We start from the raw sequence: 24,695 nt of genomic DNA on the forward strand, positions 1-24,695 counted from the left end.
AGAGGGCAGAGGGGAAATGAGATGCATTAGGAGGACACTGAGCCACTTTCTTTCTGAGCACAATGGGAGTGCTTCCCAAGAAACTTCCCCTTTGCTTCCCTCCGCTCTAGCCCTGAGCAATGGGACACCTTCCCTACAGCAGCAATAACTTATTCGGGAGGAAAATAGCCCAGGAAGCGGGAATCAACAGCAGAAAAACAGCGGGCAGGAAAGCGACACAACCGGGACTGCAGCACGGCTCCACACTGACAAATTCCTGTGGATGTAATTAGGAAGACACCCTGGCTAGCAGCGGAGATTAAAGCCCTGGGTTGTTGAGGGTCGTCCCCCCCCTCCCATCCTACCCCCACCACCCTGATGGCAAACCTACACCCCCTGCGTCTCCCCCTCTCGCCAGCCTGATGTCCGGAGCGAGATCCCGCTGAAGGGAGATTTCGGTGCGGGAAGCCTGGTCCTCCGGCCCCGAGCACCACTGCAGTGGCGGTGGCGGGGGCACAGACGGAGAGGAGGGACGAGCCAAGGCAGCGCCGGAGCGGAGCCGCCGGCCGCTCGGCGGGCGCCCGCGGAGCGCCGCGTACCGCCGCTGTCCAGGGTGCTGACCGGAGCGCCCGCCAGACGCTGTCCGGAGTGCTGAGCGGAGTCGCCCGCCCTGCTACCGTCCAGGGTGCTGACCTGAGACACCCCCGCCCCCAACCTCCCCCCTGCCCAGCCTGCCTCGGGAGGGGCGGCTGGCTTCCCCTACCAATTCTCCCCAAGTGCCGGGTTACTTTATTGGCCAACCCCACCGGCCCACCCCTCACGGAGTACAAAAAAAAATAAAAATAAACCAAAACAACAGTGAGAGCTGGAAAAATGTGCAACGTCAACGCGCTCGGAGTCTACGTGTGGGAGACGATCGTTTTCTTCAGGTAAGGCTCGGCTTTACGGGAGGAGTGCGTGCGCACTGGGCGCTGCCGGGCCGGACTGCCGTGCCCACCCCAAGCTCAGGGCACAGTCCCTAGACACAGCCTCAGCCTTAGGCGGAACACCGCTGTCCTTTCTCGAACTGCTTTTTCGCCTCCTCTCGGTTCCCCGAGATCGGCTACCGCACAACCCCGGGCTCGGGACTTTCCGCGGCTTTGGGAGTTACTCCGTTTAATTAGCACTGCAATCTCGCTAACCGCAGTGCTGAAAACACCGACCCCCGACTGGTTGCAAAGTGACAACTAGTGGCGGCTGGGAATGCTGCACTTGAATTTGCCCGGGTAAATATTCCCACCTCGTCCCTTCCCTATGTTCAGATTGCGGTTAAGGTGAGTTCCGTGGGATGCTATGTTATCTTGAGAAATCGTAGGACTCCTTTTCAAGAAGGACTCACCCTATCACCTCAGCTTGCTATGTGTAATGTCACTGAAAGCAAAGAAATAGTCACCTTGGTTCCTAACTTTTTTTTTCATGTTGTTTTCAACATCCTTCCCTTGCAGAATCCAAATAAAAGCTGAAGGGGATGTGGGGAGCTCTTTGATATTACATCCATTATCGACTAGCTGTATTTTGACTCTGTTTTAAATGTGTTCAGTTTCTCACTAAGGCTAAGGTAGGACAAGGAACAGTTCTAGTCTTAAAGAATTGTTCCTGGTCCATCTCTTCTTACAGTGTTTTTATGAAATGGGGAAAAAAAAAAAAATACTGGAAGGTAGAAGCTCTTCTGTATTTGCATGAATAATGCAGCCTGCTGTAGCAAGTGATAGATGCCAAATACATGCAATTAAAACAAACCACTCTTCTTTCACGACCTGAACTTGCTTATCAGTGTTAGACTTCATTGCAGTTGCATGGCTCTTACTTCTGTATTTCTGTATTTTACACAAAGTCTCATCTTACAGCTTAACGTGAAAGAACAGGCATTATTTACATATACATCACTGTTGTAATACTTATTTTCTGAGTCACAGTAGCAGACCTGCTGATACTAGACAGACTTTTCTAGCTAGCAGTCGCTTTCCTTCTGAACACTGAAGTCTTTTCAGGTGCAAAAATTGGCATATCACCACTTTCCCTATAATTAAAATTATATAAATATAAAATACTATATAAATATAAAATCAAAGACAGCAAGATTGTAACATGAACACAAAACATTTAATGTTTACCTGTTAGGTAAACCAAGAAAGAAGTTCTAGAAACAGCTAAAATCACCAATATCTGAAAAGTGATGCACAATACTTAATACTTCAGAGCCATCCTTTTTCATCTTATTTAGCCACAAGTGTATATCAGTACTGCACAATAAAGTGGAGTGGACTAAAAGGAAGCATATGTATGTGCAATAAACTCTTTGGTTAAACAATGTTGAAACACAGAGATTAAAAAAAAAAACCAACAAGATTAAACACCACAAATTCTCTGGAATGCTGTCCATAAATAAGATAGAAGGCAAAAGGAAAATAAAAATTAAAAAGTAATAATAAAAAAAAAAACATTTCTAGGTTTGAGTTTCCTATAACCCTGGCATTCAAGCGTCTGGCCAGGTCTCCTCTGAACTGCCTGAATAAGTGAAATTGGTACATATTTGTCTTGTTGATACTGTTCTATGATGCACAGTTATGTATCACACGACACGTGAGCACTTATAGATTCTCAGCACATCAATTAAAGTCCTGGGCATTCAAAAGGTAAACCAGGTAAACCAGTCCCTTCAGGTTCTAACATAAATTTTTATACTGTTATAAGTTATATACATAATCATATATAGCACATATGTATGTATATGCATATGTCATATTGCATACAAAAAAATATTTCTGGAAGTCTAGTTTTCCTGAAATTAACAGTTAAGAAAATTTGAAAATGTTCTAATTCAATCACGGGGAGATGTTGAAACCAAATTTTTTTTTTTTTTTTTTTAATATATACTGCAATCATTTTCCAAACAAGAAAAAAAAATGTTCAGTAATTCATGCTCAGAACTGACTCTAAGCAATGTTTTTCTTTTTTCCTCCTGCTTTGTGCTATGTGTTTCATTTATTACAGGCCAAAAATTTGCCAGCCTTTCTGGTCCAGGAATAGCTTTGCTATTTTAGTTTCAGTAAAAAAAGTTTATTTGTTAACAGTCACTCATAAATTTAGCGTGCCAATTACTCCAGCACACAGTCATACATAATGTTTAAAAAAACCCACAAGCTGATAATCCAATAATCCTTAATAGAAGTACGCATTACTTTAAATTACAGGGTGTACCACACTGTGTTGCCAACCTGTCAGAAATATTCAGGAAAGAGAATTCACTATATGGTAGCACATATACCACAAAAATAAAGCAAAATCTGAAGTCCCAAGGGAAAATTAGATATAGCCAATATAGGAAATAAGACTAGATCTGTTGCTTAACAAAAATGTCCTTTACCAGCCTTTTAAAAAACAAGATCCTCTGGGAAAGAGAAACAGCTGGTGTGTGAATGCAAACATTATGGTATTGCCAATAAGATATCTGTTTCTGTTACAGTTGGGGTGTTTTAGAAGGAATTTGTGATAAGCAGCTTATTCTGACATGCCTTTCTTTACGGAAGAGCATTTCCCATTTTGCTACCTGCCTTCTCGGACTGCAGTCACTTGGCTGTGACTAAGACATTTACTGAGAACCTGGGTAGAGGCAGGGATGGGAAATGAGTTGACATGAGAGATGAAGAGGGTCTTCTGACAGACAGGCTGCTTGACCAAGCTTTCCTTACACATATCTCTGTATGGCAAAATGCTATTTCTTGAAAATAAAAATAGATTGCACAATATTTACACAGGGACTTCCAGATGTCCTGCTTATATCTGTGGGGACATAAACAGACATTCTCCCAAAGGCTGACTGCATACATTGCCTGTTTGTACAAATGTTCAGTTGCAAATTCCTTCACGCAGAATAAAAAGCTAACCCCTATTCTGCAATGATCTGGCCTGGACTCTGTTGTACTATAGCATTTTAATAGCTGAAGTGGTGCAGAAACACTACTGCATAAGCCTGGGAGTAGCCTAGAACTAGAACTGGCACCTTACCCAACTGCACACTGTCCTGTGAGGTTTTGAAATTGTTTGGGCCTGATTCTTGTCCTAATTGCACTTTTGTAAATCAGGACTCAGCAACATGACCTTCACTGAATCAAGGTCAGAATTGGCCCCTTCTGAACAGCAATGTGTCAGCTAGCAGGAGTGATTCAAGGCTACTGCTCCAAGTGATTCACAGGCTATAAGTTACTGCCAGCCTCAGACCCTACTGGATTGCTCTAACTGGCATTTTTGTATTCCTGTCAGTAACAGAGCTCTTCAACTCCAGTTTTTAAAACAATAAGATGCCACCATTGTGAACATGATGCCTCTTAACTTCATGGAAAAAAAGACACTTTTTCCTGAAACAGACTTAACAAGTAAAGTAGGTGATTGGAGAGCTGCTGATTTCAGCCCCTTGAAAATACAACAAAAGAAAAGACGGGGAAGGAAGATGAGTAAGGTGCATGTTATCTCTGAACCTTCTGGTATAGCTCTGCAGTGCTAGGTAGCATTACAGAGGTACCTGAGAATGAAGCGCTAACCAGAGACTTCCAAAGCCACAAGCTAAGCAACATAGCAGATGTTCTCAGCAGTTAAAGAGTATTTCCCTCACGCTAACTAAAAACCTGCTGGAAGTTGTGCCTTATGACCTGTTGTGCCTCTGCTGAGTCTGTCAGCTCCTCCACCAAATAAAAGTGATTTAGCAAAGGCTCGGACTAGATGCCTCAAAGGACACTAACTCCTTTAGTCCGCAACCTATTATAGCCCCATTAAAGACCCTGCTAAAAGGGTTACATGTGCAAGGTTTGAAAGTGAGATGAGGTAGACAATTCTACCTAAAACCCCTTGTAAAACATTTCAGAAAGAAAGATTAATTTGGTGTCATCTCAGTGGAAGCACAAAGTGTTTAGGATCCTGCCTTCTTCAGGGACTTCATACACACACACATCCACCCATCCATAACAATTCACCTGCATTTTAGGCAATTAAGACAAATCAATGTAAAATACACAAAACATTTTCTAACAGTCTAATCTTAACCTTTCTCAGTAAACAACTGACTTAACCTGTTCTGTGGATAGATCAGAGCAAAAGAAAGGCTTTACAAATGTCTGGGCAAACGCACACCCCACATCCCCCACCTTACTTTGGGTCAAGGAGCAGGAAAACTATAGATTATCACCTTGCTTAACAAAAACATTACAAAAATGTTGCTGTTTCTCACATGAACTAAAAAAAATATCCTTTGTTTCTGAAGCACTGGTGCTGTGCAGATTTTAGATAATACAGACTGTCTGTCTTGATTCCCACTGAACGTTACCTTATACTGCAGCAAATCCCACTGGCAGAACACATATTTACTGTTGAAATACCTGAAGGGAGCTGCTTCTGGGAAGAGATCAATATGTAGAGGGAATGGTAAGATCCCATCCTCACATATAAGAGCATTACATTATATGAATTGTCTACAAACTCTTCCTTCAAGAAGAAGTATTTAGGGAATTTGGTCCCCCTTATTTCTCTTCTCCCATGAAAGAGGTGTTGGAGACCCCTATGTATGAAGCAAGTCAGCAGCAAAGGGCCCTCTGACTCCATTTTAAGTGTCTCAAATTTAATAGCACAGACTAAAGGCTAAACAGTTCATTCTGCTACTGATCAAGTGATTCAAGTCAAAAAGGAAAGCACTTGTAAGCAACAGCACACTGCAATTCCCCTGTTCTTGGGCAAACACTTTCATTGTTGGCTTACGAAATTCATCTCACCAAACCTTCAGGAGCTGACCTGGACAGAAAAGGATCCCAACATCTGAATTAAGATGTTAATCAATGTCCAAAATTAAATTACTTTATTATTCCAGCACCGACCAGTGATCATTCATCTGTAATAGAAAACCAGCAGAGAAGCCTGTTCTCATTTCATCCTAGCATGCAGGTTAAAAGGGCTCTCCAAATTTCAGTATTAGGAACAAGATAACGGATCACCTAATGAATACAATTACTATTTAGGTACTGATGAAAAACAAAGGCTTTAAAAAAAAAAAATCTTTTGTGCTATAAAAATCACAACATCCAAACCAAAAGCACAACACTTAAATACGTCAAATAATCTAAATCTGTTCACTGACTTTCACTTGCTCATTTTCTATAACCTGGAGCTTTCTTGAGAAGCCCAAAGTGGCTAGTATTAAGACTATAGACAAAGGTCAACAAAGTATGCAAGGTAACTATAGCAAATCAAAAGGGTAATTTACTGGAAATAGTGAAACCCTGATTTAATGTGTCACAACAGCAAGAGCCGATACAGGCAAATAAAACAAATATAAGCTAATAATACATTTTGATTTATTTCTCTATCAGCAACAGCACAATGATTTCTATTCTTTTGAAGTATGATTACACTTGTACACCTCACCTTTGAAGAAAAATGGCTCATCATGTTCTTTCACGTGCTAAAAAAAAAAAAAAATGTCATTCTAACATACCTTCCCCATCATGGTTTGATTCAACTTTTTGATTGACAAAAAAAAAAAAAAAAATCATTCCAAGCCCTTTTAATAATTTCAGCTTGTAAAAAAACCTGACAAACAAAATCAAAACAAACAAACAAAGAAGCCAAAAAAAACCCTTGGGATAAATGGAGCAAAAAGGAATGAGCAAGAGAAGTGGGAATTCCTCCTGCTGCTCCAGTGCAAGTCACCAGAAGGATCGTTAGCAGCCATGTCCAGACAACTCAACACCACGCTGTCTGGCTGCTGACTTGCTCATCCCAGAAAATAGCAACTTTTGCATTGTACTAAGTATAAAAAAAATATTGCTAATCCAGCAGGTCTGCTCCCCTTAAAGAAGAAGAAAAAAAATTCACCTCTTCTTTATTTCTCTCACCTTTCCCCCAAATTACTCAAACAACTTACATTTGAATTTATAAAGCCAGACAACAGAGACGATTTCTCTTGAGGGGAGATGGTTTACATTGGTATTTCTTAGCCAAGATGATTGGTTGGTGCAAAATGATTTAGTCCCATTAACCTCTTGAGAAACTTCTGATGTGCTCTAGCTGATCTGGTCCTGGAGGTCTGCATGTTTTGATCCCACTGGTGCTATAGATCAGCTACACACCTCCAAGCTGCTCCTATATCTCTACAGATACTTCAAGAAACTGATGCACAGAAACTGGAAAAAAAAACAAAACCAGAAATACAGCTTTTGTCCCTTCAGTAAGGCCAAAGCAGAGTGAGCCTGCAGAGAACAGAAATAGATAGAGACAGATGCACCCGTCTCTTACACGCGCTGAGCACTCCCCATTATGCAGACAATTATTTCATCCATATAATGCACCATGGTAAGCTGCTGATCTGGGGACTGCACCACATCTGGCTGGTACACAGACACAGTTGGCATCCTGTAAATACATCTCTGCTGGATCTAAGTGCCAGCTGAGAAAAACAGGAGAAATCTTAATTTACCAAACCCTACGAAATTTTGATTTTGAGAGGGAGGGGGAAAACAAAAGAACACACTTTTGCACCTGCTTTCCTTTTGATTTCTCCTTCTTCATCTTTTCACTGTGGCTTACAGCCCATTAAGAAAAAAAAAAATAAGAAAAGACAAAAGAGAGACAAAAAGACAAATGCCTTAGCAGACAGCTGGGGAACTCTTGTTTTTAATCAGTTCCTTGTTGTGGGGTGGGTGAAGAGGGGGAAAAAACTGCCAAGAGCTTGCCAAGACAAGGAATGTCGCAAACATGGAACAGCAGAGCTTGCAGTGCAATCAATCATCCCGCACGCTGCCTTCAGACGAAAGCTGCCGACAGCAGCTCCCCGCCATGCGCGTGCCCTGTGAGCGATGCCTGTCCCTGCGACCACCCGCCCAGAACGCAGATCCTGTCCCCCAGCCCCAGCAGGGTGAGAGCAAACACATAAATCAAGAAATAGCAACAGAAGTGGGATCGATGGTGGATCGGACCACTATCGCATGCGCTTGGTTCAGCGGCAAAGTACAGCTGAGCCAGGAAGCACGCAGAAAATCCAATAAAATTCATCACTTCCCACCTTTACCTGACTTCCTTTGAATTTTTGTTTTCCTTCTTTTATTTCAGATGATGCAAGTAAAAAGATGCTCTGTGTAAAGCCCCAAGCACAGACCCTTCCTCCTCTCTCTTATAGAGGAAGTATAAACCCTGAGAGTATACAAGGGTCAGCCGTTATCAGCATCCTTTAAAAAAAAAATAAAATATTCCTTAGCTCTAAATATCCTTGTTGGTGCCAAGAGCCCCTGCACAAGATGAGTCGAGTCCTCCACTACAGCATGACCTGTGCACCACATGTATTACTGCAGTTGGGAGCAGGGAAGTGAGATGATCAGAATTCCTGGGTGAAGCAGCCTTTTCTTATCTTGTAGGAACTGCAAAGACACCCCACGAAAAGTCACTTTTTGTCCACAGCCTGCCTTTGCAATCTTGTCTCTTTGTTCACTGCCAGTGCTTTTACCCTCTGGAAGCACTACAGAGCAGGGCAACAGTTCTTGGCATATACACACACACACAGAGAGACCTTTTTCCTGCACCAGAGCTCCCAAGATCTGATTTACAAACCAAAATGTGTGCCTTTCCACCTCTCCTGCCACCCCATACGCCTGAGAATAACAAGCATCTTCCACTTTCCCATCCCATCCATCACAGCTTGACACAGAGCTACGGGCTTAGAAAACATCTTCCAGCACTGTGACTGACAAAGTATAAGCCCCATCAAACGCAACCCGTTCTTCTGTACCAAGGTGGGCCCTGCAGCACCGCCAGGGTTGAAAAGATGGGATTTTTCATCAGGGAGCCGAAAAGACCAAAGTCAGAGGGCAGCCAGGGTGGGGAGGAGAAGAGCCCTCCTGGGCAGGGGACCCATAGCTTAGCCATTCATTCCAGAAGTTATATTTCAGTATAGTCTGTGAATAAATTGATAAATTACACCAGGAATCACAGACAACACCGAAGGCACATTCATCTCCCGCAGTGTATTTGCATTGCAATGACAACAACTAATTTTATCAGAAAATATCAAAATGAGCTCTCTTATTTCACACAGTACAAAACACAAACATCAGAGAGACCTAGTTTTACTACGGGACCCACAATTTTGTAGGTAGGTTACGTGTGTTAGCTCAGGAAGCCTTTCCAAAGGATCTGTAGCAAAAAGTTTCAGAAGATAGAACCCACCACCACTCTGCACCACACATTATATCTCTTTTAAAAAGAATTCTATTCATACCACCTCTGATTTATCAAAAAAAAAGAAAAAAGCAGTTATAATATTCTTATCCAATCTTAACAAGCAGCATAAATCCTTAAACTAAAACTAATTTTTAAAAAGCTGCCGTAGCAAGCTATTTGAACTGATGAAAACATGACTGATAGTGCGACTGCAGAGCTATAGATAGAAGAGCATCCACAATTTCTCGTAATTCTCTGACACTTGTCTGGTCTGTGATCTAAAGTCTTCTGACGTCAATTGAGGTTCCCACTGCAGTTCTCCATCCAAACACTAAATCAAGAGCACATCAGTGAAGAGCATATTGTTCCTTAGAATATGAAGCCTTGTCTTGTAAAGACATTTTCCCCCTTTACTTACTGCATTCAGGAAGGCTGTTTATGCATAACTTTAAATATCTGACTAGCCCCCCTGACTTTAAAGGGAATATTCAGTGTGTGAAGCTAGACACATGCTTTTGTCTTTGCAAGGATTTTTTTTCCCCTTTGTTTTTTCAATGAAAAATGCAATTATAACTTTTTTTAAGAACTCTTCAGTATATGTAAGAGACAATGCTGGTGTTCGCTGGATTTATTTCACTAGTGATTAAAACCTGAGCATTGACTTGTGCTTCTCAAATGTTTATGTTCTCAAACCTGTCTCAGTAGCTTAGGATCATACATCTCCAGAAAGTCACTTCTTGTGTTTCAAGAGCTGTAGATGCTTCTAGAAGAGGGATTAGTTGAGAATGTCACTAGAGAGAACGTTTATGGCTCAAAACTGAGTTTAACACATACTGGTTGGGTTTTTTTAATATGCAGTGAGTGACCATGCAACATATGAGAGTTTGAACAGCAGCCCTTGTAAAAGGAAGGATCTCGCATGCAACTGAGCACTATTCCCATGCAAATTGTTGGTCTCCCTGTGCTCTTTCTTCCTGTCTCAACTATATACAACATGCAGATTTCTCCCCCCCAGCTGATTGTCTAGTCATTTATTATTTTCTTATTGCTCTGTCCAGGCAGCATCAGCAACTGTTCCAAGTGCTGACGTCTTTCCATAGAGTTAATCAGTGTAATTGGAATGTTTATATAGATCTAGACAGGGTGTTTTGCCATATGGGGTAAGAGCGATGGGCTGCAGGGATGTGGCAGTGGACAGAGATATCGGAATGCTGCAGTCTGAAGAAGAGATTTTTCTCACTCCAGTCAAGTTGTTGCAGCTTTCCCTGGATGGGAATGATCACAGAGGGTTAATTCTCTGAGGCCCATGGAGAAGTGCCTCCCAGCTCCTCTCCTCCCATACAGCCACAGGGACCAGTGGTAACGGGTTGTGCAGGATCTTAGAGAGCGTTTTGGGATTCTTCGGGTTAAAACTTTAACTGATTGCATCCTGCGACAACTGCAATGCAGTTACTTCTGGTGCAAAAGCTAGAATTGGTTTAAACAGCCCACAGCAACACAACCATCCAGGACAGAGATGGCAACAATTTACAAGCCTACTTTTTCTTTCCCATTCCCCTCCTCCCCAGTGAATAGGGATAAATAACAGCTTAATGCCAGTTTCTATCTCAGAGTGAAATCCCTTTTCTCACAGGTTCTCAAATTCCACATTTCACCAGTCTCACTGTATTCAACTATTTTCATATCCTGGCCCAACATCCACGTCTGCTCCATGCTTCTGTTGTGTAAGCTCTCAGCTGAATTGAGAAAACAACCACATCCAAATTTCCTCCCCACCTCTGAAAATTAGCTTTACAATTCACCCCTGTAGCACACCCCGGATCCTCACTGCATGGACTGTAATCACCAGCAGTTAAACGTGATCACATGGATGGTAACCAGCACATCTGTAACACTCAGAGCTCCTTCTACTCTGCACCTTGCCAGGCCAAAAACATGGCATCGGGGCTCTCTTCTCTCCACACACCTCCACTCTTCTTTTATCCCATCCACCTCTACTGCTGTAGGCCAGGAATTCAGACATGACAGAGAAAAACATGCAGACAATAAGTTTCATCCTTTTTAATTGAATTGCATTTCAATATTGATTGTGCTATTCATTTTGATAGTAAATCTAATCATTAAAAAAAAAAAAAAGGCTGCTCACAGTCTCTGCCAAGCCTTCCCAGGCCAGAGTCTGGCAGCATTTCCCTCAAGATAACATGTTGTTGTGCAGTCAGAAATAACAGTCTGGGTACAGAGTGTAGGGCTACCCCTTTTCCTTTTCACCAGGAAAAATCTTTCATTTATCCTCCCTCCCTCTGGATGCCAAGGACAAGATGGAGACGGGCAGCCCCAGCATCAGCAGTGGCTGAATACAGGCTGCGCTCTGCTGAGCTCCAGTCTCTGCTCAGGGGCCTCTCTGCCCAAAAGGGAGAGTCTCAGAGACCAGGGAGATGGTTCGGGAAGAGTGGAGGGAGAGTTGCCATGGGTAACGCTAGTTAATCACTGACAACACAATGCCTTTCTGTGCCCAACTGTCTGATGTTCTCTCTGCCACTATGTCTCTAGGAGCCTTCTGGAGTCAATAAAACTAAGCTGATGATTTCTCTTGTCTCCCCAAGACCCCCCAGTGCTCTAACTTGGCTTTGAAGGTAATGGGGGAAATGGTTCTACTGGTCACCTCAACCTGCCTCAAAGACCTGGTGGATACTCCTCTCCCCTGGGGTACCTATTTACAGAAAAGATCACATTTGAAGGACAAACGTGTGAGTCAGCTCACCTGAACACTACTCCCAACACCTCCCTGCCAAGCTTTCTGACTTGTGTTGTGTTTCAAGAACTAAAGACATCACTTCAGAAACCTTTGCTGAGCAGCACTGAACTGGGGTAAATAATCAAATATCTTCTATTTCCCCAGCCCGCACAGAGCTCAACCAGAGGAATAAATCCAGTGCTGTTCTCTTGAGCCACTGGTGTTGCCCTAGTCTACCTTCACAGGGACCTGGGCCTTCCACACTCTGCAGAGATATATTTTCTCCACAAACACTTGTTTTGCAACAGTTTGTGCTTCTGCTGCCAGACATTATTTTTTATCCTCAGAATTAATGATTAACAATTAAATTATTTGACAGGGGAATAGAGGCCCAGTGCTAATTAAATTCCTCCGTCTCTCCTCTTCACAAAGAAAAAAAAAATTCTATTTCTCAGTATCAGCATTCAACCAGAACAGGGCAGTTTGTGATGTTGGACTTAATTAGATGGACAACCATGAGCACAGCCAAAAAAAAAAAAAAAAAAAAGCATGAAAACATTGCACAAGGGCCATGCAAATGTGGGGAGGAGGAGGAAACAGCCAACTGGGGAGCTAGGAATTGAGCAAATTGACACATCCAGATTGCAGAAGAGCCACTTTCTCAACCAAATAACTTTTTATAAGAATGTATCATCTGTTTAGCTGAAACAAAGTAATGCAGACAGGCAAACAGTGCTTGTATAGGCTGGGAGAAACCAGCAATAGGTGTCCTGCAAAGCTTGATTGCTCCATTTTAAAGAATGCATTCTTAGGTATCCTGGGCAGCTCAGCTGTTCATCTCCACCAGCTTTTACCTTCACATGCCTGCTGGTGCACTGGACCTCCTTGGGGCTTGGTGGTGTCTGCTTACATGCCAGCATTAATGTCACAAAAGATTATGCTAGTTCATCGACCCTTTGAAGAAATCCTTTCCATTGTTATTACTGTGATGATTGTCTGATGGCACTTTCTCAGCCAGATCCACTAGGGATTACACCAGTGTAAATAAGATAAGCCACTGTCTTGCTGCTATTAAAATGCACCAAGTGCTCTCAGCTCAGACAATATTCTTGCAACAATGCAAGATACATCCTCCATGGTTTTGTTACATGTTTTCGCTCATTTTGTTTATTTGGAGAATAAATTTTCTCTCTGAGGAACACAACAACCCACCCTAAATTTCCAGTTCTCTTCTATCATCCATCAGTAATTTTCAAACCACTTGGCAATTTGCCTCTCCTTGTCTCTGCTGGGCCAGTAAATGAAGAGTTGTACAGGACTTTCAAGGGTTCTTGTGTAAGAACTAAGGGCTGGAGAAAATACTAGAAAGCTCCCGAGGCAGCATATAGCACTGGCCAAGACATGGAAGAGAGCAGAAGCTGATAGCTTTTTTGGGTGTTATCCGAGTTAAACTGCCTTAGCAAAGCTCAATTGTCACAGCCAGAGTGAACATTTCAGGGCTGTGTTACACACAATCCATCCCTCCAAAGCATGGTGAGGTGGGTCAGCATCTCAGTGCTGTTTTCTACTATTACTTCCGTGCTAGACAGTAGACACATCTGCCCACTGCCTGTAGAGCCCGCTGCTGGAAAGGCTTTGCTATTCCCTCATCCCCTGCTTTCTTGCCGAGTCTAGGGGGGAAGCTGTTACCAGCTAGCTTTAGAGAGACGTTCAGTAACCAAATAGAAACTGGAAGAAACTAGGAACTCACCATTCCTAGGTCATATGGGTAACAACAAATAGCAGCCTAACAGAGCTTCTAAAACATACCAGGAGGCACGAAACCACGTTTAACAGTTTCAGCACATCCTCAAAGGTGTTCACAGAAACTCATAGGGATGGGCATGAAGCTACAAATAGCAGTGGGTGGGGCTGTGGGAGGGTGGTCCTCCCCCAGATACTTGTGGGAATCATTTGTGTTAGATACATATTTCCACATAGGAACTGATCCCATGAAATTCATTTACTTGCAATTTTGAAGCAGTAAGAATCAAAAAACGGCACACAAGAAATATCTGCAGACTCATTCATTGGAACGAAGATACTCAGCATGGGCTTTCGCACTGAATTTACAGGAAAGCTAAACACCGATTTCTATGCTTTTTCACCTCATTTTTTAAAATTAATGCCAGAGGAACTACAGTTCCTAACTATTGTTTTGCTCTTAAAGCTTATTAGATTTGTATTGCCTCTTCCTCCTGCGAGCCCCCCCACTTTTCCACTTCCATGTACTTCTTCCAGTCTACAGTTAACAAGAAGAAATCAGTGTATTGCACTATCTGGCATCTTGCTGCTGAAGTGGCAGGAGTCTTTGGTTACCAAGTCATTTGCTGCTTAATTGAAATCTTTTCTCTAAACTCATTGCCATGCAGACACTCTATTGGAATGCAGTAGCCGAGCCCAGTATTGATTGTCCTCCCACTCCCAGCTTTCCTCCTCTGAGTTTGCAAATCAATTGCACCCTGTTGTTTTCCTTCTAATAAATAAATAAATAAAAACCATCACCCATTCCACAAACCCGTTTACTCCCCAAACAAACTGGTTTGGCTTTGCACCGTTTCACAGAGCAGAGATGGGAACAAGAGAAGTGGCACATGGATATAATAAAAGCTAAATCCACACTTTGACAGATCATCTCCAAGCACGAGTGTGTGTCAGCCAGTTCAGATAATGTCCAGTGTGGGAGTGGCTTGTGAATATATAAAGGGTGAATGAAATTCTAGTTTTAAACTCACTGGAACCCATCTGGAACTTCTGTCCCCTCTTTACTGCAGAAATTCAACCATTTTTAAGTTAAAAACCTAGCAATCTGAGAACCCTAATACAATTGCAGCTTGCAAAAGAAGCCAGACTGCAGCTGTGAGTTTGCAGGACTGAGAACCAAGGCTTGGCAATTCATCACTGCTAACACTGGAGAAGAGAGTCAATGCAAATACAGGTTACTGCAGAGTCCCGATTTTGAAATTATGGCACCCAAGCCCTTTTGAATCCTACCTATTTTTAAACTTGGTGGTTCAAAATGCTCTTGTCAAGATAACATTTGTGGCTTTAAAGCCCCTTCCAACCCAAACCATTACATGATTCTATGAATCCATGGTGTCGTTTGTGAAGACATATGTAGCTAAATATCTTGTGCCTCTTGTAAACATGCTTAGGCTTCTCAGCTGCTCAACCACAGTGGCTTCTCACAGTTTCCCACACAGCCTTAGTACTTTAAAAAAATTCAGGAGGTTTGCAAAGGGTGAAGTGACGAGCCTAACTTCCTCCTGAGCAGCTTTCTTTGGCTTATTATACATTTGCATTGCAATACTGCCTGTAGGCTTCAACCAGCGTCAGGCATCTGAACCTACAGGCGGAGACCGCTCTTGCCCTAAGACCATTGCATGTCACCTATGGGTTTGTTTTTGCTAATCTAGACAATTTTACACCACACTTTCAGCCTGGGAACAGATCTGTGTTTGAGCAGAAGCCATATAACCATAGGGAAGGAACTGAATAGTGTCTGTTCCTGTCTTGGAAATCAAACCTTCCTGCAAAATTGAGAATGAGCACCTAGTTCCAGAGGTCATTTGTTCCTGTGTAGATGGCAACAACAGAGAGTTCCTGAGCCCAAATCATCACCCTGCAGATCCTGAAGACTCCCATGGAGTCAGAAGGCACATTGCCAGCCTTCAATGTTTGTCTTCTACAGATAAATTGGTAATTTCACTTTTTCTGCCCCAGAGGCCATACAGGTTCCCAGAAGATTTCATTTCCTTTCATCCTCAGCCCAACACAAGTATCATTTCAGAATCACACTCCAGATACTTCCCCGTCCTGAGACAGTATTGCTGTACTGAACTCAAACCCCTGCATTGCAGGTACCAATAGCAAATGTTGGACTGACCAGCAAGCGAAAAGCAAAAATACATCTATCTCCTATAATCCCAAAGGCTCTGCAGGATCTATACAATCACATGACACTCATTTAAGCCTCAAATTCCAGATTGCTCTGATCCTACCTGCCTTTTGGAAAATTAGACTGTCAGAGTACCAAATATGCTCCTTGCTATTTGCCATGTAATTAAGCAGTAATTGCTGCCCAAGGCTAATCTCAGAGTGTATTTTTCCTGTGGAGCTCAGTGCCAGAGTTCACATTTGTAATTTAGTGGCATGCCAAGGAGCTATACCTAAACTCACAAAAGGATTTTCTCCACTCATCATCTCTCTTCTACTTTGGTGGCAGCTGGGATTCTGTATTCAGAGATGTTTGGGCTGGGCAAACAAATTAGCAGAGACCAGCCTCATTAGGAATTCACATGGGTACTCATCCTGTCTCACAGCGGGAATGAGATGCTGACTGCTTGGTTTCTGAACCCCAAGCAGTCCCCAGTATGGGACGTACTCTAAAATCTCCTCTTTCTTTCTAACCCGAACAGCCTGGCAGCCTCCAAAGAAGCTGAAGCAGCAGCACGATCTGCACCCAAACCCATGTCTCCTTCCGATTTCTTGGATAAGCTGATGGGGCGAACTTCAGGATACGATGCCAGGATCAGGCCAAACTTTAAAGGTAGGCAAAACTCCTGCTTTTGTGGCTTTGTTTCATTTTGGTACCGAAAAAATGCATACAACCCTCATGAATGCCTCCCTGGTTGTATATGGAATATGAACAAACTTTATATTCATATGAAATACATATGGTAATGAGAGATTTGGCACATGGATGCCTTGTAGATGTCTGGAAAGGCATCTGATTTCCATTCAGGATGAAAACAGCCTTGTAACAACTTTACATGCAGGAAACACTTCAATATAGGGATTGAGGATCCTGCCAAACCAAATGGTGACCAGCAGGGAGCTGAACCTCTTGCAGACTGGGAGAAAAAAATTCAACTTTTCCCCTAAATTGCTGCCCACAGCACCTTCTAATAGTGGGTAATGCTCCCCCTTACACCCACTGAAGCCAAGAGGAGTCTCTCCCATCAGATCCAGAGGAATTCAGGGAGATGCCAGAGGCAGGTCTGACCTATCACTGTCCCCCATCACAGGGGGGGGCTCTCAAGCCAGTGCCCAGCACAGGTCCATCGCAACAGCTGCGTTTCACACCCAATTTCCCCAGTTCACCCTGTACTCACCAGCAGCCAACCAGTGTTGAAGCAGGCCTTGGAAGAGGCAACGGAACCTCTTTCTTTGCTCCTCAGAACACCTCTTCTAACAAGGGTAGGCTTTATGGAGTATTTTTCGTCTGTTTTCTCTTTAACTGAGCTCTTTGCCCTTGATTCACACCCAGAGATAAAGTGGGACCTGCCCCCTCTCAGCCACTGCCCAGGCCTCTTCAATGCTCACTTCATTCACTTCTTTTGTTTTCTACCACCAATTACTCCTCGCCCCAAAGAGTCACTGGCGATGCTCACATATGTTCCCAGGACCCATTAATCATGGTGACAGCACCTGCCATCCAGCTTCAAGCAGTAAGCTCTATTCTGGGCTTTTAAACCCAAAGATACATAGGAAGCTTATGTCCTAGTAATCAACTAGGCAGCAGAAAACAACGCTGTCTTTATCCAAATCACAAAGACTTAAAAAAACCCACCCTATAAACCTGCCTACTACTAAATTATGCACACACACAAAAGAAATTAAACTTTAATATTTAATGAAATGTATACATTATCTTGCTGCTGAAGGCAGCTGTATTGCATTTTTATTTGAGATAATTTAATTTCAGTTTTATTTCAATGAACTACACCTTCCCCACAGGGCAGTTTTGCTGGCTTAGCCTCCCACACATAAATCAGCCTCCAATTTATATGGGAGGCATAGGAGGTGTTTTACAGAGCTTGGGGTTGTAGCTCTCAAAGCATGTCATTTAAATTAACTGCAGTAACTCATAAGGGCATTTTAATGGCTTAGATCTAAATGAAAATAATACCAAAGATGCATATCAGATTGATTTTTGGGGAGGGTAAGATTAACAAAAAGAAGATTGCAGCTTTTCCGTAAATGCTGTAGTCTGGACTTAGCTGGGGATTCACATTCTGAGAACAAGGAAGAAGCATTTAGGCTTTGCTTTAAGTTGGAGGATGAACTCAGTGACCCAGACAGGGACAGAGCTGGCCCTGGCAGGCAAGGGACAAGGAACCTGTCACCCTTAACCCTGCTGCTGAAGAACTATATTCCCTCACAGCTGCATCCCACCGCACAGGTGGCACTTTTCAATGGCAGGCAGGGAAGTTTCTGGAGTCTTTCACTAACTAAAAAAAAAAAATAAAATAAAAAAGTCCTGAAAACTGCTCAGAACTCCTCTTGGACACAGTGGAAACAGCATGGTGCCTCAGCAAGAGCTGAGCTGCCCCAAGGAGACAGTCTTCTTCACACATACTGGGACAAGATCATCCCGTACTCAGCTTCGCTAGAGCACATCAGCACGGGATGAGGAAGAGCAGGGCCAAAACCCTCCATGCATGTCAGAGGCATGAGCACATGCAGCCATCCAGGAGGGCAGCTCAGTGTTTTTCTTATGCTGTGCCCTCTGGGAAGGGAAATCACATGCACATGGACCTTCTATATGGTTCATGAGATGGATCCAGTGAAAAAAATTCTTACTCCCAAGCTCAACAGGACCACTAGGAAAGGGATATAAAACAAGTACTAAACATAATCAAATGTGTGTTTTCAGCTGCTGGATAAACTTCCCAAGCCTGTTAGATAAGAGGAGTTAGCGAAGTGGGGGGAAAACAAAAAAAGACAGACACCATTTTGTACTTGATATTTTAGCCCGTGCCTATGTTTAACAGTCTGGAAGAACGGCACAGACTGAACAGTAAGTGAGCTGCTGCCACGCTGGCAAAGGGCTGTCTGGGAGCTGGTTAGACAGCAGCCTGCTTGGATTGTCTGGGACTCGTACCAAGAAGATCCTAGCCGTAGAGAGCGTTGCTGTTACGTCACTGCAATCCTACTCCCCCAGAGGACAGGCACAAAGTTTCGGAAGAGACTGAAGCAGGAGAGGAGGAAAGGGAAGAGGAGCAAACCAAGCTCCAAATGTTACTTAGTAATCAGGAAATTCCATTAATTTCCACACAGGAGGAAGCTTGCACTGATTAGAGGCACAAGCCTCTCGTTAAGGCCATTCCTCCCCCAACCCCAATTATTTCATCTTGCAACAGCTGCCAGACTGCAGATGTGGCCTTAACGGGCAAGCATCACCCCCTGAGTGAAGCCAAACATCAGGCAGTGTTTGAAATGCAGATGCCATCCTCATCTCCATAAAGGACTGGGGAATAATCTAAAAATCCACTCTTCCACAGATCTTACCTTCCCAAGAGCATCTGTCACAGGGATGATATGAGATGAATTCCCCCGTGTTAAAGGGGCACCTTAGTTCCTGGGGAGGTTCCTCTGCTCTCTGCCGGGGCTACCTTTCTCCACCACACATAGGCAGCACCAGTAGCAGGCCCTTTAGAAGCCCCCAGAGCAGAGACCCTATTAACTTTTCCCCTCCCCTTAAGGCTCTACAGAAATCCTCTCACTATACGTGGGCACACCACTGGTTTGCCAGGAACCAGATGTGGTTCTGGTTCCAAAACATTCTCCAGCTTTTTGCTTTGTGCTGAACTGCAGCTCTTGGCATCTCCCTCAGTGCAAATGCAACATTTCCACCTCAGATTTGCCAGACAATACTGTGATCCACTTCCAGTCATACTGATACATTTGGGCACTGGTACCACACAAACAAACTGACCCCCATGGCCTTTAACCACAATCTTTTCATCCCTTAATTCTCACTTCTCTCCTTTCGTGGCCCCTTAACTTTTCTAATATGGCTAAGGTTAAGCAAAGCTTCAGTCTCAAAGCAAATAAAGCCCAGGAGAGGCATGGCCCAGAGTCTGGGAGTACCCTCTCCCAAGACAGGACAGTCAGAGATTTTCTGCCGATAGAGCCCTGAAGTCGCCTGTCCAGCTATGACCCGTAGCAGATGCCACCATTATCACCTGGGGTACTTGCTCCTTTACTCAGCCTGATCCCTACAGCACACTGTGCTGCACTGGCTCCATAGGGAACATATGGTGCCAGTTCAGAAACATTCAGATGCTTTAAATGAGTATTTTAGAAGTATAGAGCTCTAAACAAGAGGGCCTGTCAATAGTCTCTCCGCTCTTTTCTGGGATACATTGCTATCACATTCAAGGCGAGCTTAGCACCCACAGAGCAATGCAGAGATATCTAAAAAGCTGTCCTGCCTGTGATCTATTCCTTTTCATCAAAATGGTTCACAGAAGAGATATATAAACACTCTCCCAAACCCGGGAACAGAGGCAGATCAAGAGCATTGTCTGATGTCAAACTGGCACCAGAACCAAGACCAGACCTCATTCCCACACTCACCCCTCAGTCACCCTGATCCCACAACAGGTTTTAATACTACAGAGTGGAAACACTTTGTCTTATAAGCACACAGTGAACTGCTGTTCCAATCTGTATTTGTCATGCAGGGCCACCAGTGAATGTCAGCTGCAACATTTTCATCAACAGCTTTGGTTCGATTGCAGAAACGACTATGGTAAGTAAAAATCACAGCACAGCTGCTCCGCTACTGGCTCAGCCTCATTGCACTCCCAGCAAACACAGCACCACCCTCCCCTCTTTAGTGTGGCCAGAGGAAAATACTGTCTCTGTGTTCCCAAGGTTTACCTCAGTTTTGAGTAAGTTCATGGTCAACATACAAGACTCGCACAGCCCATAGTTGAACATCACAGTTTCTATCTGCATCTCTATGAAAACACTCCACAGGCAAAGTATAAAGGTCAGAAAAGGAAACAAGTAGTCTTTTCTGAAGACCTGCCTAAGGCTCCAAACTCAGAGACAGTTGCAGATACTTTGTGTTTAAGTGCATATAAATCCAGGAGTTTGAATCAACACTAAGTGAGGAGAAATCAACTGGACTCAAATTCAGTCTACATCGGATTTCAGATTCCTAAAGATTAACAGAATCACTACATGATTATTTTCTTGGAGATATATTTCTGTTAGACAAAAATTTTTACTTAAAAAAAAAAAGACAAAACCAATATTTGCAAGTTAAGACTCACTTCAGACAAAGTTCATAAACATAGCTAAAAGCTGAATCTAATTGGCAAGACACTAGGAGGAGAGAATTGCTAGAACAAGAGATAATTGCTCCATCTGAAAACTATTAAAGATTGGTTGTGACATAATCAGTGAACAGCAAAGGAAAACTCTGGAGGTACAGTGCCTTACCTCTGGGCTAATTAAAGCTAATCCAGAAACGCGGTGTTTAATTACTGCTTGGTAACTCTTTCTCTAGAAAAACGTTGAATGAGGAATGCAAGACTCCAGCTTCAGGTGTTTTGTACGTTCAGGCAGGATCTTACAGATTTTACATATAGATCACACCCATTGACTTTAACAAGTTACTTATAATGCACACCACTGTCAGAGGAGATCAACAGCCACGTACCTGGGGTTATAAATCTCTTCTGACACTACTATTTATACCATTCTTCTGGAAATGTTTGGAGTTGGGGGCAGTTCAGTTCCAGTAGTAGGAAAAAAACCCTGTTACTCTGTCCAAGCACAAAGAAACACATTTCATAGTTGGATTGCTGAATTTGTCAGGGTTTGTAGAAGTGTGTATTCATGGATTCATCTGTATATAAAGCAAAAGAGAAAGAACTAGACCCAAAATATGTATCTGTTCCTAATGTACTATTTTATTGGATGCTTCCTTTAGTGTTACAGGCAATAAATACTGTGTTCCTACACACTCCAGCAGAGACAATCCACAGAGTGCAAAGGAGAGGGCAGGCCCACAAGGGATCCCTGTGCAGCATACAGAGCACATTACAATGACATGGTTTTCAATCCGTCTGTCCTACATTGCAAGATGCATTAGAGCAGTCATGCCAAGATGCCACAGGACCTCTGTAAGCAGGATGCTCTATAAAATTAACATAGACTACCATGAGAGAGAGAGAGATATACACAGTTCACCTCTAAGACACGCTGCAGGGATTTGCTCTCCTCTCCAGATGCCGCTCATTTCATAGTCTATCTTCCATAGAAAAAAAAATTCCCATGGGAACCCAAGAACACCCTCCGGGCACATTGCTTTGTCTAGAAATACCCAAGCCAGCTCTGACAAGCTCTTCCAGATGTCAGGCTGACGCAGCACTGCACACAACCTAATATAATGCACTTCTTCGGGGACAGCAATTCTGCTTGTAAACGCTGATGAGAACACAAGCAACACAGGTACTGAAACATCTAAAAATGAGAGCCCAGCAAGATGGAGCAGTCTTTGGGATTGGCTGACCTGGAATTTACTCTGCAGAGAAGCCAGTCTCTCCCCACTGTTTGAGGGGGCAGCAGGTCAAACAGACAGTGTCATCTCCCCACCACAGTTTCTGGGAGGGGCAGAAGGTCCTGTCCTAAAATGAGTTTGAGACAAACACAACTACTTTGAATTAAAACCAGTGATCAAATAGCCATGTGCAGCGCGGGAAATCTTGCAGGGTGAAGAGAGGCAATTCAACATTTTGTTATAAAGCAAGCAGTAGTCTGTCATTGAGCCCTGCGACTGATGATGGTAACACTCCCCAAGCCGCTTCACTGGCCAAAAGAGAAAGAACAACACTAAGAAAGAAGAACCTTAAGCCTGGCCAGGTTCAGGTTCCAAGTACTACAGCTTCTCACACTTGACTCCTATTGCAATACTACCTGCAGGAGAAGAGTCACAGGTTTTTATGGATACCACACATGCAATTAGAGAAGGTGTTAAAATATCTCCATAGTGGGGCTGTTGGTTTTTACAGAAAATACCACTGCTACCATTTAAGTTTACACTGCCTGAATCTCACAAATGAGCATGAATCATGAGGTCACCATGCAGAGGATTAGAAAAACTGGGTGTGAATGGTTAAGACATGGAGACCTGAAAACTGTTGCAAGGGTAGAGGGAAGAAGAGGAAAAAAATAAAAAAATAAAAGACAAAGTCATCCAACAAACTGAATTCCCCAAAGCAGAGCTGACTTAGAGCAAGGAAAGTAAACTTCTTTAAGCATCCTACAGAACTGGACATCCAACACAAAAACCTCTAGTGGTGCACATAACTGATTGGACATTTATTGTAGATTTATGTTAGATTGTGGCTCATCACTTATATCCATCAGCATCACTTGCAGTCAGCAATAAGGACAAGGGAACTTGTGATTGGGAACACATCCCTGTGAACCCAGTAAGTACTTCAAGGGGAAAGATATTACCAACTACAACAGCCAGACAAGTACAGACAGCCTCCTTCTGTCCCAAAGCATTGCTGCAATAGCACATCTAACAGCAAGGGATTTCACAAGAAAAACGCAAGATGCATCCACTCTATTCACTTATTTTTATTAAAAACACCAGGCAACCCCCAGCCACAAGCTGTTTAATCCCTTTTTGTTCTTCAAAAGCATAAGCACCTTCCCCCAGCTATACCACTGCAGGAAACCTACAGCAAAGCTACCAATTCTTCATTCAAAAGGAAACAGGAGTCAAGCACTTAGGGAACAGTGTATCGGTTTTAAGTGAATAAATTGCACCAGCTTTAGCTTTTCTTTGTAGCATGAGGCAACTGGTAGGATTATCCGAGCATTTTATCTAACAGATTTCCTGCTATAACTGCAATGTTGGAATTAAGTGATGCCCTTGATCTTTCTTCCAATGGAAGCTGCAGACTTAGTTATCTCTCACTAACTTAGGGAGTGAGGAACATTTGGTATACAGTGAAGTCACATGGAGCATGAGGAATTTATTTTTATATCATCACCTAGAGTTGCCAGGAGCTGGACTCAATGCTCAAGATGACTGCTCCTAGTCCCATGTTTTAAAGAGGACCCACATGCAGCAAAGAAGAGAGTGTAAAAGAAAGGAAACTACAAAACAGCCAGCCCAGGCTCCTCTAGATGCAGTGTATATATGCAAATTTATTTCTGCTGATTTCATGCCATAGTTATGCCATCTGAAAAGAGCAAACCAAACGTAACCTTCCAGCCAGCTGCAACACAGCCACAATTGGTCTCCCAGCATCTCCTAAGGACAGGAGTAGCTGGAGGCTGCAACTGTCCAAACGTTAAATACTTGTTCAGAGACATCTGTATATGAGCTTTCCAACGAGATAACAAACCATCCTGCAAAACCGACTGAGCAATTCACTCCGGCCTCACAGGCCACTGCAGCAGATAGCAAATATGACTGATGAAGCGTATGGGTCACATTTAATACTGGGCCCGCTCACCCCAAGGTCAGCAAAAGACTTAAGTATCGAAGCACAAAGCCTTTAGCAAAGGCTAAGTTTTGAGCTCAATTTTCTGCAGTCAGTCATTCTTAAAACCAGCCATCAGTCCCACAGAGATGATAAGCAAGTAACAAGTCACACAACACAAAATGAAATGGTTTTCACAACACCTCACAATCTGATGCAGTTTCAACATTAGACCTGCAGCGTTTTGGCCATCTCTGTGGGTGAAGTTTGTCTTTGCACTGATTAGAGGAGGGAATTAAAAAAAAAAAAAAAAAAAGCCATGAAATGGGACTGTACAACTCAAATACAAGGACACAAAAAAAACAAGCTGAAGAACAAGTCCTCACTACTAAATTCCTAAACTTATAATCCAGGACAGTGGCCTACCCTCCCCACACCCAGCAGCCCCATCTTTGACCCAGAGG

At 43.2% G+C, this 24,695-nt stretch overlaps 1 protein-coding gene across 2 annotated transcripts in view; it reads left to right on the plus strand.

The window, feature by feature from the left end:
- The first annotated feature begins 852 nt into the window (after positions 1-852).
- The window catches only part of GLRA1 (glycine receptor alpha 1), a 40,038-nt gene continuing 16,195 nt past the window's right edge, over positions 853-24,695 (plus strand). Inside the window, exons 1-3 of one of the 2 annotated variants that reach the window (XM_074155580.1) lie at positions 853-908; positions 16,408-16,538; positions 20,461-20,528. In XM_074155580.1, coding sequence (XP_074011681.1) covers positions 853-908; positions 16,408-16,538; positions 20,461-20,528 — 255 coding nt within the window. Of the gene's footprint in view, positions 909-16,407; positions 16,539-20,460; positions 20,529-24,695 lie in introns of those variants that run through there. The other variant, XM_074155581.1, reaches the window with a different exon arrangement.

The sequence above is a fragment of the Numenius arquata genome, chromosome 11 (assembly GCF_964106895.1).
Source record: "Numenius arquata chromosome 11, bNumArq3.hap1.1, whole genome shotgun sequence".
In the NCBI taxonomy this organism is placed as follows: domain Eukaryota; kingdom Metazoa; phylum Chordata; class Aves; order Charadriiformes; family Scolopacidae; genus Numenius; species Numenius arquata.